Genomic DNA, 12,991 nt, shown 5'->3' on the forward strand with positions numbered 1-12,991 from the left:
GTTTTTATTCAGACTCTGCTATTAATAATGGAGTGATGCATGACCGCCACATCCAGAGCCTCCCCCACTTTCAATTCTTTCAATGCAGTGCTGACTCGCTACTCGAGTGACTTAACAACACACGTCGCCAACATCTACACCTTGTTTACATTCTCAGCGCGACCTATTCAGTTGAACCCACCCGCAACCTGTAATGACTGTTATGGGTCTGAAGTTTCCCCACCAACTGAGATGTTGAACTCCGGAGGCTCGAAACTTTTTGGGGAGGAATTCACCAGGGGCTGGGGTCTAGTTCTGCGAGTGACGAAGAATCTGCAAACAGCCAAGCGTACGGCCTGTCAATCATCACTCCCCACTGTCCCCAGAGGGTTTTCCTCTGCAGCGACCCCCTCCTCCATCAAAAAAGCTAAATCGAGGAAGAAGGCGAGTAAAAAGAATTTCAGGGCTATATTGGACCTACTAGCTGGAGGCGCTGGCACTGAAGCTTCTTACATAAATACACATTCCCAGACACCTCCAGGGTGGAGAATAATAAGGACACCTCCATGTCACCTTCCTCTTAACATAACTGCAAAAAAAGCACAGGTATCTGCAAAGAGGACACCAACCGGTGGAGATGAATATGCAGGGGGCTTTCGTCTGCTCTTTCATGACTTTATCATTTATCTGCAGAAAAAAAAATGGCTTGGTCCTTTTGTGTGCGCAAAGAAAACAGTCGAGACTGACAGCTACAGTGGCATCCTCCATCATGCCGTGCCTGGATGGTGACAGTCCACCGATTCCCCAAGGTCCAGCTGTCCCCAGACCCCCGCTGTCACTGCGAGACCAGACCAGTACCAAAAGACCAGTCGTCCACCCCGAGACTACCAGAGCAAGCAAGTGGATCATACCCCTTCCGGAGCCTTCTGTCAAAGTCGGCAAAGTTAAAATCTCAAGTGTCACCCCACACGCTTCCCTCTAAAGCGATGGAGAAGCAGGCAGTATGGAAATTAATGCCACATTGATGGAGAGCCATCTTTATAGCGGGCTTTTGAAGTCCTGACAGCACAGATCGGCGCGGAGAACTCTCTGAGCGATGCTTCAAAAGCCCGATTTCAAAACAGCCCCCCTCGCGGCGGCAAAATACGCTAGCGATGTGTACACAGAGTTCTGCTAAATTACGTTAGAAGAAAAAAAAACAGAGCGAGGAATGTTTACCACTTACCAGCCTAATGAAATTACATGTGCACAAGCTCACACACACTCAGCCTCACGATGGGAAATTATACGTGGCCATTACGCCGGGAGGGGCGAGGGACGTGACTGAATCTGTCTATTGAGCAAAAGGGTGGTTGGGTTTCCTGGCCAACAGCGTCCATTTCATTTTAATGGCATTGCTAATGCAAACTCACCGGGTCGAGCGCTGGGTGGGTGCGTGGTAGTGATTTGGGAGCCGTGGGGGGGATGGTCACACAGCGGTCCATTCATGTATACGTGAACTCTCAGGTCAGGTAAAGGGAGGGGTGTTCTGGCAGTGATATTAATGACCATTAAGTGAGAGTAGCTCTTTGCATTGGCACCCAAATCTAAACCACAGTTCCATCAGCCAGTAGATGTCCTCTACTAGTGCTTACAAAAACGTACTGTGGCCATACAGTGCCGGTATCAAATGGTGATACCATGGTACTCTGGCATGATGGTTTTCGGGACAATTACAAATACACTACTGTTCAAAAGTTTGGGGTTGGTAAGGTTTTTAAATGTTTTTGAAAGAAGTCTCGTGCTTACAAAGCCTTCATAAGGTTCTGAAAAACACGTTGTATATGCTTAGAATAAAGAACAAAATTAGTTTAATGGGCAGACAGTTACACCTGATATTTCACACACATTCCACCCTCCCTGTTCTAGTGGGCCGATTGCCCGGTGCATAATGGGGGGCTGGTTACGCAGGGACATCGGGACACATCTGTGTGCAACATATCCTGGGGCAAGGCCATTTCTCCCAATTGCTACTTCAATTCCAGTCCTTATAGCTCCAAGAGGTTGGCTCTGGAGTAGTGTGTGCCTGCCGCCCCTTTAAACACCGCCTCAGGGCACTTGGTTAGGCCCACCGCAGAGCCACACAAAGTGCAAATGTGAAGCTAGTAGGGTCGGTTTGTCTGTTTTTCTGGCAACTAATTCACAAACAAGCCACTCAAAACAGCTTAACTTTAGGGATAAAACAGATTACAAGTTTGTCACATATTATTGTTTGAGTTTCGAAAAAAGAGTGGAAAAAATTCTATTGTGTGAGAATTACACTCGGGTGGAATCTGGGGGGGGGGCCTATCGCGAATTAGCATCAAATGTAAATGTTGAGCTTTCTAATGATGGAAGGTGCAAAAAGGGATTCAAAATAGGATAAATGAATAAAACATCTTCAGTTCTTTTCCCTCTCTCTTTCTCAGTTTTTTTCTCTCTCTCTCTCTGGCTCTCTCTCTCTCTCTGACACAAAGTCAATGGCATGAATAATTCACTGCTCTCTCTCTCTCTCTCTCTCTCTCTCTCTCTCTCTCAGAGCCACGGGTGACCTTTCCCCACAGGAAGTGGAATCGAAACACAACAATGGGCCCCGAGCACAGGGGGATCCCGGCTAAGGAGACACTCAAAACACAGCGGGGATACAGAGAGCTTGCGGATCCCATACATTATACATTCATAAATTATTCAGTTACAGTCCCTAAAATTCACATTGAATAAATACAGCCACCCACATGCTGGAAGGGGAAGACCAGCAGAGAGGCTCCGATCCAGATCGGCCCCAACATCAAACTAAGCAGAAGTCTAAATTACTGCTCTGAATCGTGGAGTGGTGTTTTATCCTGTAGAGAATAATATAATAAATAGGCCTAGATAGTTTACTTAGTATAGTTCTGCAATGCAAACCAAACAAGGGTGCCTAGTTTGAGGGAATAAAAGATTTTTTAAAAAATCTGATTAGGTCAGAGGTCATGTTCAAAATACTACTCATAGTGCAATTTCTGCTGTGTATAGTATGCACAGTATGCATACTTTGTGCATAGAATACCTAGATGACCTGTTAGGTTTGGCAAAAACAAACGTGCAGTATAAAAACACATCCTACAATGCAATGCAAAAGACTTGACCTTCCATTTTCCAGTGTTACAGATGAACTGAAAGTGATATTATATAATTGGATTCCCAATAGTCAAGTAATTTTTATAGAAAATTGCATGTTAATTGTAACTTGTTGAATTAAGCATGCAAAATAAGGTCATGTGACAACAACGCCTGTTTGAAATATTGAATTGCATGCATAATGCATAATGTTTCACAAGTTTTTTTTGTGTTTTTTTTACTAAATAAGACATATGTATGTATTGCATACATTTGCAGTATGCAGTACAACGGGCACTGTGATTTTAATAAATAAAGAAAGGTAAATAGAAATGGTGACATCAATAGAATCAATGCAAATGAATGTAACAGGAATAATTGCCACCTGCAGAAAAAAGAAATCTAATTAAAATATGATTATATGAAAAACATGTTGACAACAAGCTTATTCACACTTATTTTCTTTTGCACCTGCACAACAGTAACAGAAAGAAGGAAGTGACATCAATGCCCTAGGAGTGGTCCATCCTGTCTGCCATTCTGAGTTCAGGTCAAAATCTCAGTTAGCAGGAAGCCCTGATCATCAGCTCCGATGTTCACACACACACACACACACACACACACACACACACACAGAACACCTAACCACGGTAAAAAGTGATTCTCAGATCAACTTGAGCTCTCTGGAAGAAAACAAATCACTGAAAATGAATTTCAAACATCTGTCTCTCATGAGAAAGCTGGGATTTGCTGTCAGTTGCAGATTTCCCAATAACATGAACCCAACATGTTCTTGTGTGGAAACACAGGTTCAAATTGAGTTTGCGTCATTTCCTGATTCCATTCCTAGCGCTTTAAATAAAAACGTAATAAATCACGAAGCTGTACTCTAGAAGGACAGTACACCAAAACTCTGTAATAAGATACAGCATGACAGATAAATGAACCATCTAAAATCTATGCTAATAGGAAAGCTAAAGAAACTGATTGATTGACAGATGAATTCAGACGCCTTGATTGACAGGTCTCACACTCACTCAATCCTCTTACTGATGTTCGAGGCAGTGAGGGAGCAGGGGCTCGCCTGCATTCTGATGGGACACAGACGACAATTCTGCTACCTCAAATATTTGCTCAAAAGAACCAAATAAAATTTAACTGCACAGCAATAAGGGGAAAAAACAGTGATGGAAAGAAAGAACATGAGCTGATGTTTCAGTGAAAAGAAAGTTGAGAGAGAGAGAGAGAGAGAGAGAGAGAGAGAGAGAGAGAGAGAGAGAGAGAGAGAGAGAGAGAGAGAGAGAGAGAGAGAGAGAGAGAGAGAGAGAGACACGCTCAAACACAGACAAATGCGTGGGCCACTTTAGGGGTCAACCAGGCGCATGATAGGATTGTCGGCGGTGAACTAGAAGTCGTTAACCGTATATTAACTTGGAGAGGTAGAGGGCGACACTGTTATTATCGTCTTTCCTGGCTGGGATTAAGTGGGCCACACGCAGCCTGTCACAAAGAACTGGCACTGAGAAAGCACGAGGAACCTCACGGCGCTACAATGACAACCGATCGCATTCGAATATTCGCCTCTTTCTCTCCTCTGCCTTTCACAGCTTTCTGATTTCTGTCACTCTTTCTCACCCTAGACACTTTTTTTGTATTTCTTCTTTCTTCAATAGGCCAATCTGGACAGGATTAACCTAACAATGGGCGCCTCAGTCTGATTTGAGACAATCGCGTGCTGGGAAATAGATACCGCTAATTAAACCGTTAATGTCACAGTAGTATACCGCTGGTGTGGTCTGTATCGAACTCTCAGAAGGTTGCCCCGAAAAGTATTCAGACACTATAAAAGTACTTGAATGAATGTCATTGCATTCAAATATCAGATCAGATGACCCATCTAAACAAACGATGGACATGTTTTTCTCAGCTACTAACCTCAAACTTAATTTTTGCGATGATTTTAACAGGTGTCAGGGGGATTTTTGATGTCATTATGAAGTTCACACAGGTGTCCCAGCGGAGTAACCCCAGGTGTAGCTCAGCACATTAACAATAAACAGGGTAATGTTTGATAACCATTCAGGGGGAGATTTTTGTGTATTAGTATTACTTTTCATTATTACTTTTCTGCTTAGTATGGAAACGTGGCTCTGCCTCGGAGTAAAAATAAATAAAGCAGGTAACTGTGAAATTGAAATAACAAATGAAGTCACACTATGTGATAAAACGAGATCTAAAGTAACACTATGGAAAGAAAATGTCACAGTGATTAGAAATAAAGTGACAAGATCAACCCGTTCCCTCAAGGGAAAACATAGGTGTAGATTTAGTATAAAAAGCACGATTTAAAAACATAACTGTCATTGGGGGCACAAGCATATAAAAATGAGATTGTACAAATTCATACAAATTAGCCACCAATTCACCAAAATGTAAAATAATCACAAAGTTGCCATTAGATTGCAAGAACGACAAATAAAGTCGCACTTGTGAGATATAGTCGCAGTTTAGAAAGAAAGTCAAATTTATGAGAAATAAAATAGCAATTACAATAAAGTCTCCCTGAGATATAAAGTCAGAATTTAAATGTTGATAAAGCCAAAATTGTAAGATGTCAAATTTCAATTACGACATATAGTCACAACTGTCTTTGTACAGTATGTGCACTGTGAAAAATGTATATGATCAATAAGTTATGACAACATATGTTTTTACGTTGATTTAACTCATCAAAATAAGTTAAGTTATACAAGATTTGATGTCATTTAAGTTGAAATGTCTTAAACATCCATGTTTTTTTGAAGGCAGCAACCTTTTTTACAGTGTGGCGAAAACAGGATTCTGTTATATGGTGTAGTGATGCCAAAATTACACTGCTTGGGCCTTCTTTCTTTGTAACAAATGTCACAATGCCCAAATTTTTCAAAAATCTAACAAACACGTACCACATCAGACAAAAGACCTAAAATAAAGTAAATATTGCACTTGGTCATATTCCTTACAAAATGAATCATGATCATGCACAGCAAGATAATGTGATTTGAGATCTATTTTGCCTGCGCGCCGTGAACTTTTAGCTTAGAGCTGCACTTTTTCAGCAGGCCATTAAATGTAAAAATTCAAGGGCATGGTGACCCATTTCCCTCCATCAACTCTGTGAATGTTGTTTTGGTTAGAGAACAGAGATCCAGATGTTGAGCTCTGAGCGTTGAGAGTCAGGCCAGCCAAGAGGGGCTGAGAACCGAGTCTTGGGGGTACAGGAAGTCCCACGGTATCCACGGGAACTTTCGCATTCCAATCTTCGCCGGCCCTCTGACAGCTTTTGACATCCCCCAGCGTGGGCTCACCGCATCACCACCGCGAGATCCCAGAGTGGGATAGAGCACTACTTCCTCAGAGAAAGCCTGACGGCAAAGTGTTCAAGTAACGTTTGGTGGTGCGTTACAGAAAACACATCAGAAGGACGTATAAACGGCACACACCCGTTCGCGTACCCCTCCTGCGCCGGAGGATCTAACATCACAGATATAATAGGCGACTCGTAAGTGGAGATGTTTGAAACGGGCCGACCGGAAAAGAACTTGCAACCAATTGACATGCCGCCGTCCTCTTTAAAACGGTGCGCTATCGCTTCCCTTCAAACAAACACAGAGCTCTCTTTGAATAGAAGTAAAAACTGTTTCTCCTAAAGCTAACTTTAGGGACACGGCTTCTTATCTGAGGGATTTTTGGCACCCTAAACATAAACAGAAGTGAGAAGGGAGGGTCTGGAATAAAATGAGACGGGAACAATAGACGTCCAGGGCTGCAGGGGTTGGAGTGGAGGAAGGTGGGGGTGGAGGCCCTGAACTGAAAGTGATTAAACCGAGAGGAAGAAAGGAGAAAGTGAGGAGGCGTCTATTAGATGTCAGTGTGCTTTGTGTCCATGTCAATGAGACGGGATTAAAGTATTGGAAATAATCTTACACAGCCGATGAAAGGTCAGTCCGGGAGAGGGAGAGGCCGAGAGGAACATATGGCCCAGCTGAGGAGTCGCTAATGTTATACAGCGGGTTAGAGACGCTAACACACACACACACGAATGCGAGAGGGACCGGTTCAAATAAAACAAATAAAGAGATCCAGTATTACATGTGGCGTAAATCGAAGCGCGCAGTGGAGTTCATTTTCGAATTCTGTGAGCGGTTATGATTAGTGGTATTCCTCCTGTCTGTGCGAATAAATCAAAAAGGACTAACAACAACCTGCAGTTGGACGATTCGGTCAAATATATTAGCCGATAAACGGCGAGGGTGGATATTGTTTGTTTACAGATGTTGTTTACAATCCAAATCTTAGTAAATATGAAATTAGTTGTTTTAACAGCATAATAAGGGTTCATTAGTGTTTTTAACACAGATTTGGATTAGCCGTGTTCTTTGTGTATCTAATTAGAGCATCACTCTCAATGCAAAACCAGCAGAATTAACCATAGCCAGACTAATTACTGGTGTGAAATCAAATCGGCTCGTTGAAAGAAGTGCGCACTAATGAGGCCTTATTAACCAAGCTAAATAACTCGGAGGGAAAAGGCGGAACTGGGATTTATTTTTCTTTAGGTTACGTGTTTAGGAGAAATAATAAGTCATAATCGAGGCGCTGTCATTGAGCTTGAGAGAAAATGTGTAGCTGCCAAGAATACGTACCAAAATTAGGTTGTTTTCTTCTTTTTTTCACCTTTTTTTCTTTCTTTTTTTTCTTTCCTGCATGACCCATTTCTCTGGGCTGCAGAATCATGCGACGAGAGATCAGGAGTGACACAATCAGATCAGATCACAACATTCAAACATTCTCACCTTTATAGCAAAAAAAAAAAAAAGACTTGTATATGCAAAGACATATTGTGTGGGAGGATTATTAAGTAGGACTGAGGGGGAAAATTGCTGCACGAATGCAATTCTGCAGTCTTCTAAATACATTTTTAATAATTAAAGTTAAATACGCAAGACAAACCATTAGAGATAAAAAAAGAAGTGCCATGTGCATGCTACACTCATTTGAAAAATGTTGACTACATACTGTATGTCATATATCATGCCAAGGCACATTTACACACTCTTTAATGCAGAATAGAGGTGTTATGAATGCTTTTACATATATTTATTGTGCGGGACAACAAATATAATGTGCACAAAAAAACGGATAATATATGTTGTTCAGAACGGCTTTCATGCAGCATCCCAGAATCCCAGTATTTTCCAAAAGTGTGACGTACTAGGCAGTTGTTGTGGTTTTTTAATGAGATTGAGAATCGTTTTGTGTTGCCATTGTGACTCCCTGAATGAAAATGGAATCATGAGATGCCTGGATTCCCACTTAGAGAAAAGTTTTTGATGGCCTTGAAGTTACCAAGACCTTCTAGTGGACCTTTTCACTGCACATGGGACCACTGCGCATGAGTTCCTCCGGCAGGTTCATCAGCCTGTGTCCATATCGAGCCTCTTTGCTCAGTGAGGTTTAAAGGCGTATGAGCATGTATAAGGGAGCCACAGCTGGCTCCCAAGAGTTCTGACCCGTTCTGGTCAAGTGAAGCATAAACTGTGTCGGCTGCCCACAAACACGTGAGTGGGGGCGACAGATCTGTTGTGTCCGACTGCGGTCGGCTGAGCAGCTCCAGTCACACCTGAGTCCATTCTGGAGGAACGGGTCAGTGGCTGAAACCGAACAGCCACAACAGTCCAACTGACTGCTGTCTAAACTTGAAGTAAACATGCAGCGCAGAACCGGGAGACCCGATAGCGGGGAGGAGGGGGAATTCTTCTCAGTGGGGTTTAATTTTCGCAAATGAGCCTGAACGGTCTTTTGACAAACGTTACAAATCAACCTAGTCTGGTCATCTGCACACAATAACTCTTACGCACCATTCCATGTGGTGTAAATCAAGTCATTTTCCCCTTCGGCAATAGATTCTCACTGAGATAAACCTTTGATTTGTGGCCTTTTCCAGTATCACGGGCAGATTATGAAAAAAAAAAAAAGGCATCTTGGGAAGTTAGGAAGCTGCAAATATTCCGGCAAAGGCCATTTCAGTGAAACCAAATCAAATGCGATTCAGAGCTGACTTTCTTCAAATCGGCTAATAAGCGCTTGATATGTTCACCTTATGTGCCTATTGTCTCAAAGGGACGATTAGCTTCATTGACCGTAGCGGTTGCTAACCATTTTGCTGCAACACAATGGGAAAAATATTGTTTTGCTCAATTCCGAGAACCATGACCTGTCAAAGTAAATGCCCTTAGACGTCGGCTAATAGCTTCCACATTACAAAACACATAACTCCACACAGCTAGCCTGAAGCTAGCAACCTTAACGACAATGAAAAGGCTACCTTAAGGACTGTGAAATCTTTAGCACTGCTAAAAATCCTATTAGCTGTAATGCTAACATTATTACAACTACAATTACATCATTCAAAAAGGATGCAGGGGTTTAAATTTGGATTTAAAGAGATAAATGTTAGGTGGAAGAAAGCGATGCCCTTGGGGATCGAGAGAGATGGCAAGAACAGGGTAGAAAGGATGGAGGGGGGGCAGGGGTCTTTGGCGTCTATTGTTTCACAGCCCATTATACATGTGGGTTTCATTAAGACAAAATAAAGAGACCAAGACACTGTCTTTTGTACTTCTGAAGGGGGAACCATAATCCAGAACCAGGCCAGATATCAATTTGAAGTACATACCATGTAGATATTATCTAAATTGCTTACATGTTTACTGTCAAACATCTTCTCAAGAGAAATTACTCACTCAACACTTTTAACACAAAGACTAGCCTTTGGGGCCTGTAATTTACTCAGGCAAAGACAGCAATAAATGGCACATTAATATTAAGTGTTTGGACTCAACCAATCCTGATCCCACAACAAAAAGAACATAGTGGAAAAAAATAGCAACAAAAGAAACAACATGACAGAGCATTTAACTAACAAGTGACTGAAACATACACACACAGCAGACCGTGACAGCCTTAAGACTCCAGCGTGTCCTGAGAACTACTTCAAACGTGACGTCAACCACAGCCTCAAACAGCATGATGACAACAATAAAAGTGTCAGATATGCAGACACACAAACAGTGTTAGGAAGAGTTAATGAGGGAGAGATTTCCTACCTGTCGATGATGACGGGATCAGAGGGTGTCTCGTTTCGGTTCCCGCAACTCTTTTTGTCACAACAACGACTGAAGGGACGAAAGAAAATATCAGTTAAAAAACGCCAAAAGACATTTAGTATACAGCCCATTTATTTTTGTGCAGAGGAAATGTTATTATTATTAATGACTATTAAGGTTTATGCAGATTTTATTGTATAACAATTTGCTGAAGAAACATTCAATGCAAGAACATCAACATAAATACAGAAGCTAGAATAGATTTTATCCAACAGGAATCTAACTGGATGGTGAACAGTAATTTCTATGGCTGCATCTGAAATCGCATAACTCCCTACTATATAGTATTGTGACAAAAGAAGTATATCCGAATTCACAGAATTCATAAAAGAGTAGGCAAAAAGTCCCCAGATGACCTACTACCTACTAGATTCTGAGGTGTGCATACGATGGACACTTTACTATCCCATGAGGCCACAGGAGAGGATTTGTAAATGGCAGTGAAGCGACGCAACTAACGCTGGTAGGTCACGTGATTATGACAGCATGGCGAATATAGTACGTCCGGATTACATTCACACTACACGCACTCATAATACATAAAACACTTTGTTTTGCAGTAGCAAAGTAAATACTTATTCAAAATAAGCACCTACTCAAGACTATGCGATTTCAGACGCAGCTTATATGAAAGTTGATTAAATGGGAGTGGTTTAAAAGAGGGCTTTTGACATCACCCAAAAAGGAAAGTTACTATAGGTTTTTTCTTCTGAATAATTTTTAAGCAATGAATTATGCAGAAACATGCATTAAGAAAGTATATAAGGTATTTTTTTGATGTCTTATTGATTAAATATATCGCCCCCTTGAGTACTGGAGTTAGCTACCGCCACATTAACATAAGAACACGTTAAGCATGTACAACGGGACTGCTTGCGTGCGTGTTGGCCAAAGATTCGCATTTGCATAGGTGATGAAGGTCTAGCAGAATGACAAGAGGAGAATTGAAGGTGTGTGAGGGGCTACAGCGGCGGTTTGGAGACCACCGGCATCACATTTCTACCGCACAGATGGCAGTAGGACACTGAATAAGGGCTGGGGACAAAACTGTCACATGACACCCCTGGCATTGTCCTTCCCCCTTCAGTTTTTCTTCCTCCCACAACTCTCTCTGCTTCCACCCTCTCGCCTTACGGTTTCTCTTGTTACCTCATTCCCAGCTCCCTATTTTCTCCAATGACACAGTTTTCAGATGTTCCAATAGACTTTAGCATTCATTCATGGACTACAAGCGTTCAGGAGATCGTATCTTAAGATGTATCATGCTTATTCATGAGGAACCATGTGTGATTTATATAATACACTTCTTCAGGTATGCATGATGAATGTCTTTCTTTAGAAACTAATCATGAATAGAGGGCTAAAATCTCTCTCACTCTCTCTCTATCTACATCTCATATCTCTCTCGCCCCTCCTTCTGCAAGGCTTCCTCAACTAGGTCAGTGTCCTCCCAAAGGACTGGAACAAGGGATTGCAGTGCCTCTGTGTGTGTGTTTGTGAATCTATGTGTGTGTGTTTGTGAATCTATGTGTGTGTGTGTATTTATACAGTGCAGGAAGAAGATTTGTAGGAGCCTAATGATCAAATCCGGCAGCGCCCATGGGAGACACGGTTTAACTCCTGATACACGGAACCTTGAGCGGACAAATTCGTAGATACACACTCAAAACAATTAAAGACAAATATTTTTAACTAGATTTTCCTATGCAAAACTCACAAGAGTTTTTACAAAAAGCAAGAATGTTGTAGGTGGTTGCCAGGGTGTTGCTATGGGTAGTCAATGGGTCAATGACAAAGAAAAAGTCATTCCCTTTGTAACCATGTTGGTCTCATATGGTTTTGAAAAACTTTTACACCATTTTCAACAAGATTTCAAACGTAATGACCCTAAAATGTCATGCGGTGTAACCATCAAGTAAAAAGTAACACTTTCCTAATCCATGAATGCATGTATATGTATACAAATATTATTTTCAAAATAAAAATAAATAAAAATATATATATTTATATATATCTGTGTGTGTGTGTGTGTATGTTTTAGATAACCTTTTACCTTGAAAAACATTTAAATATAGAAATATTCATTAATATCACTGTTTTGAAGAGTTACACTACACAACATTTTACAACCTATTATTCTAACTCTGCCTTGTCATAAAAAAAGTTCAAATTATCTGATATTTTAAGAGAATTATTGAACTTGACATGGTCACAATGGTCTATAAGCATCCTCTCTGCATGTTTCTGCATATTGGTTGCACTACGTGACTTTATTTTTTTATATATTAATAAGTATTGTAGCAGTTCTGTACTTAGTGCTCATCATAGAAGAGGTTTAATATACTTTTTAATAAATTAATAGATCTGGACAAAAAATGTGTGTGACATCACTGGCCCTAATATCACATTGCTATGTAGTTGCTATAAAACGTGATTTATTTGAGGTCAGTAGCACACACAGTGTACTTACATGTTTAAATCTACATGTAGAAACAAACCCTAAACCCTAAATATGAAAAAGAATAAACATTTGCGTTAGCAAGCACAACTACAGTAATTATAACACAAGCCTACATTAGCTTATTGGGAGGTGGGGAAGGTTATAATCTTTTTCCTGATCCTCTTCAAGACCGTCCCGCAGGACACCCGAAGGAAATCGCATCTTAGATCTTAACGCTTCCTTCCTG

At 41.2% G+C, this 12,991-nt stretch overlaps 1 protein-coding gene across 3 annotated transcripts in view; it reads right to left on the bottom strand.

The window, feature by feature from the left end:
- The window catches only part of ebf1b (EBF transcription factor 1b), a 137,873-nt gene that overhangs the window by 107,276 nt on the left and 17,606 nt on the right, over positions 1-12,991 (bottom strand). For all 3 annotated transcript variants that reach the window (XM_056262239.1, XM_056262240.1, XM_056262238.1), the window contains exon 6: positions 10,245-10,313. In XM_056262239.1, coding sequence (XP_056118214.1) covers positions 10,245-10,313 — 69 coding nt within the window. The remainder of the gene's footprint in view (positions 1-10,244; positions 10,314-12,991) is intronic.

Source organism: Rhinichthys klamathensis, unplaced genomic scaffold (assembly GCF_029890125.1).
Source record: "Rhinichthys klamathensis goyatoka isolate OS25496 unplaced genomic scaffold, OSU_Roscu_1.1 h1tg000191l_1, whole genome shotgun sequence".
In the NCBI taxonomy this organism is placed as follows: Eukaryota; Metazoa; Chordata; class Actinopteri; order Cypriniformes; family Leuciscidae; genus Rhinichthys; species Rhinichthys klamathensis.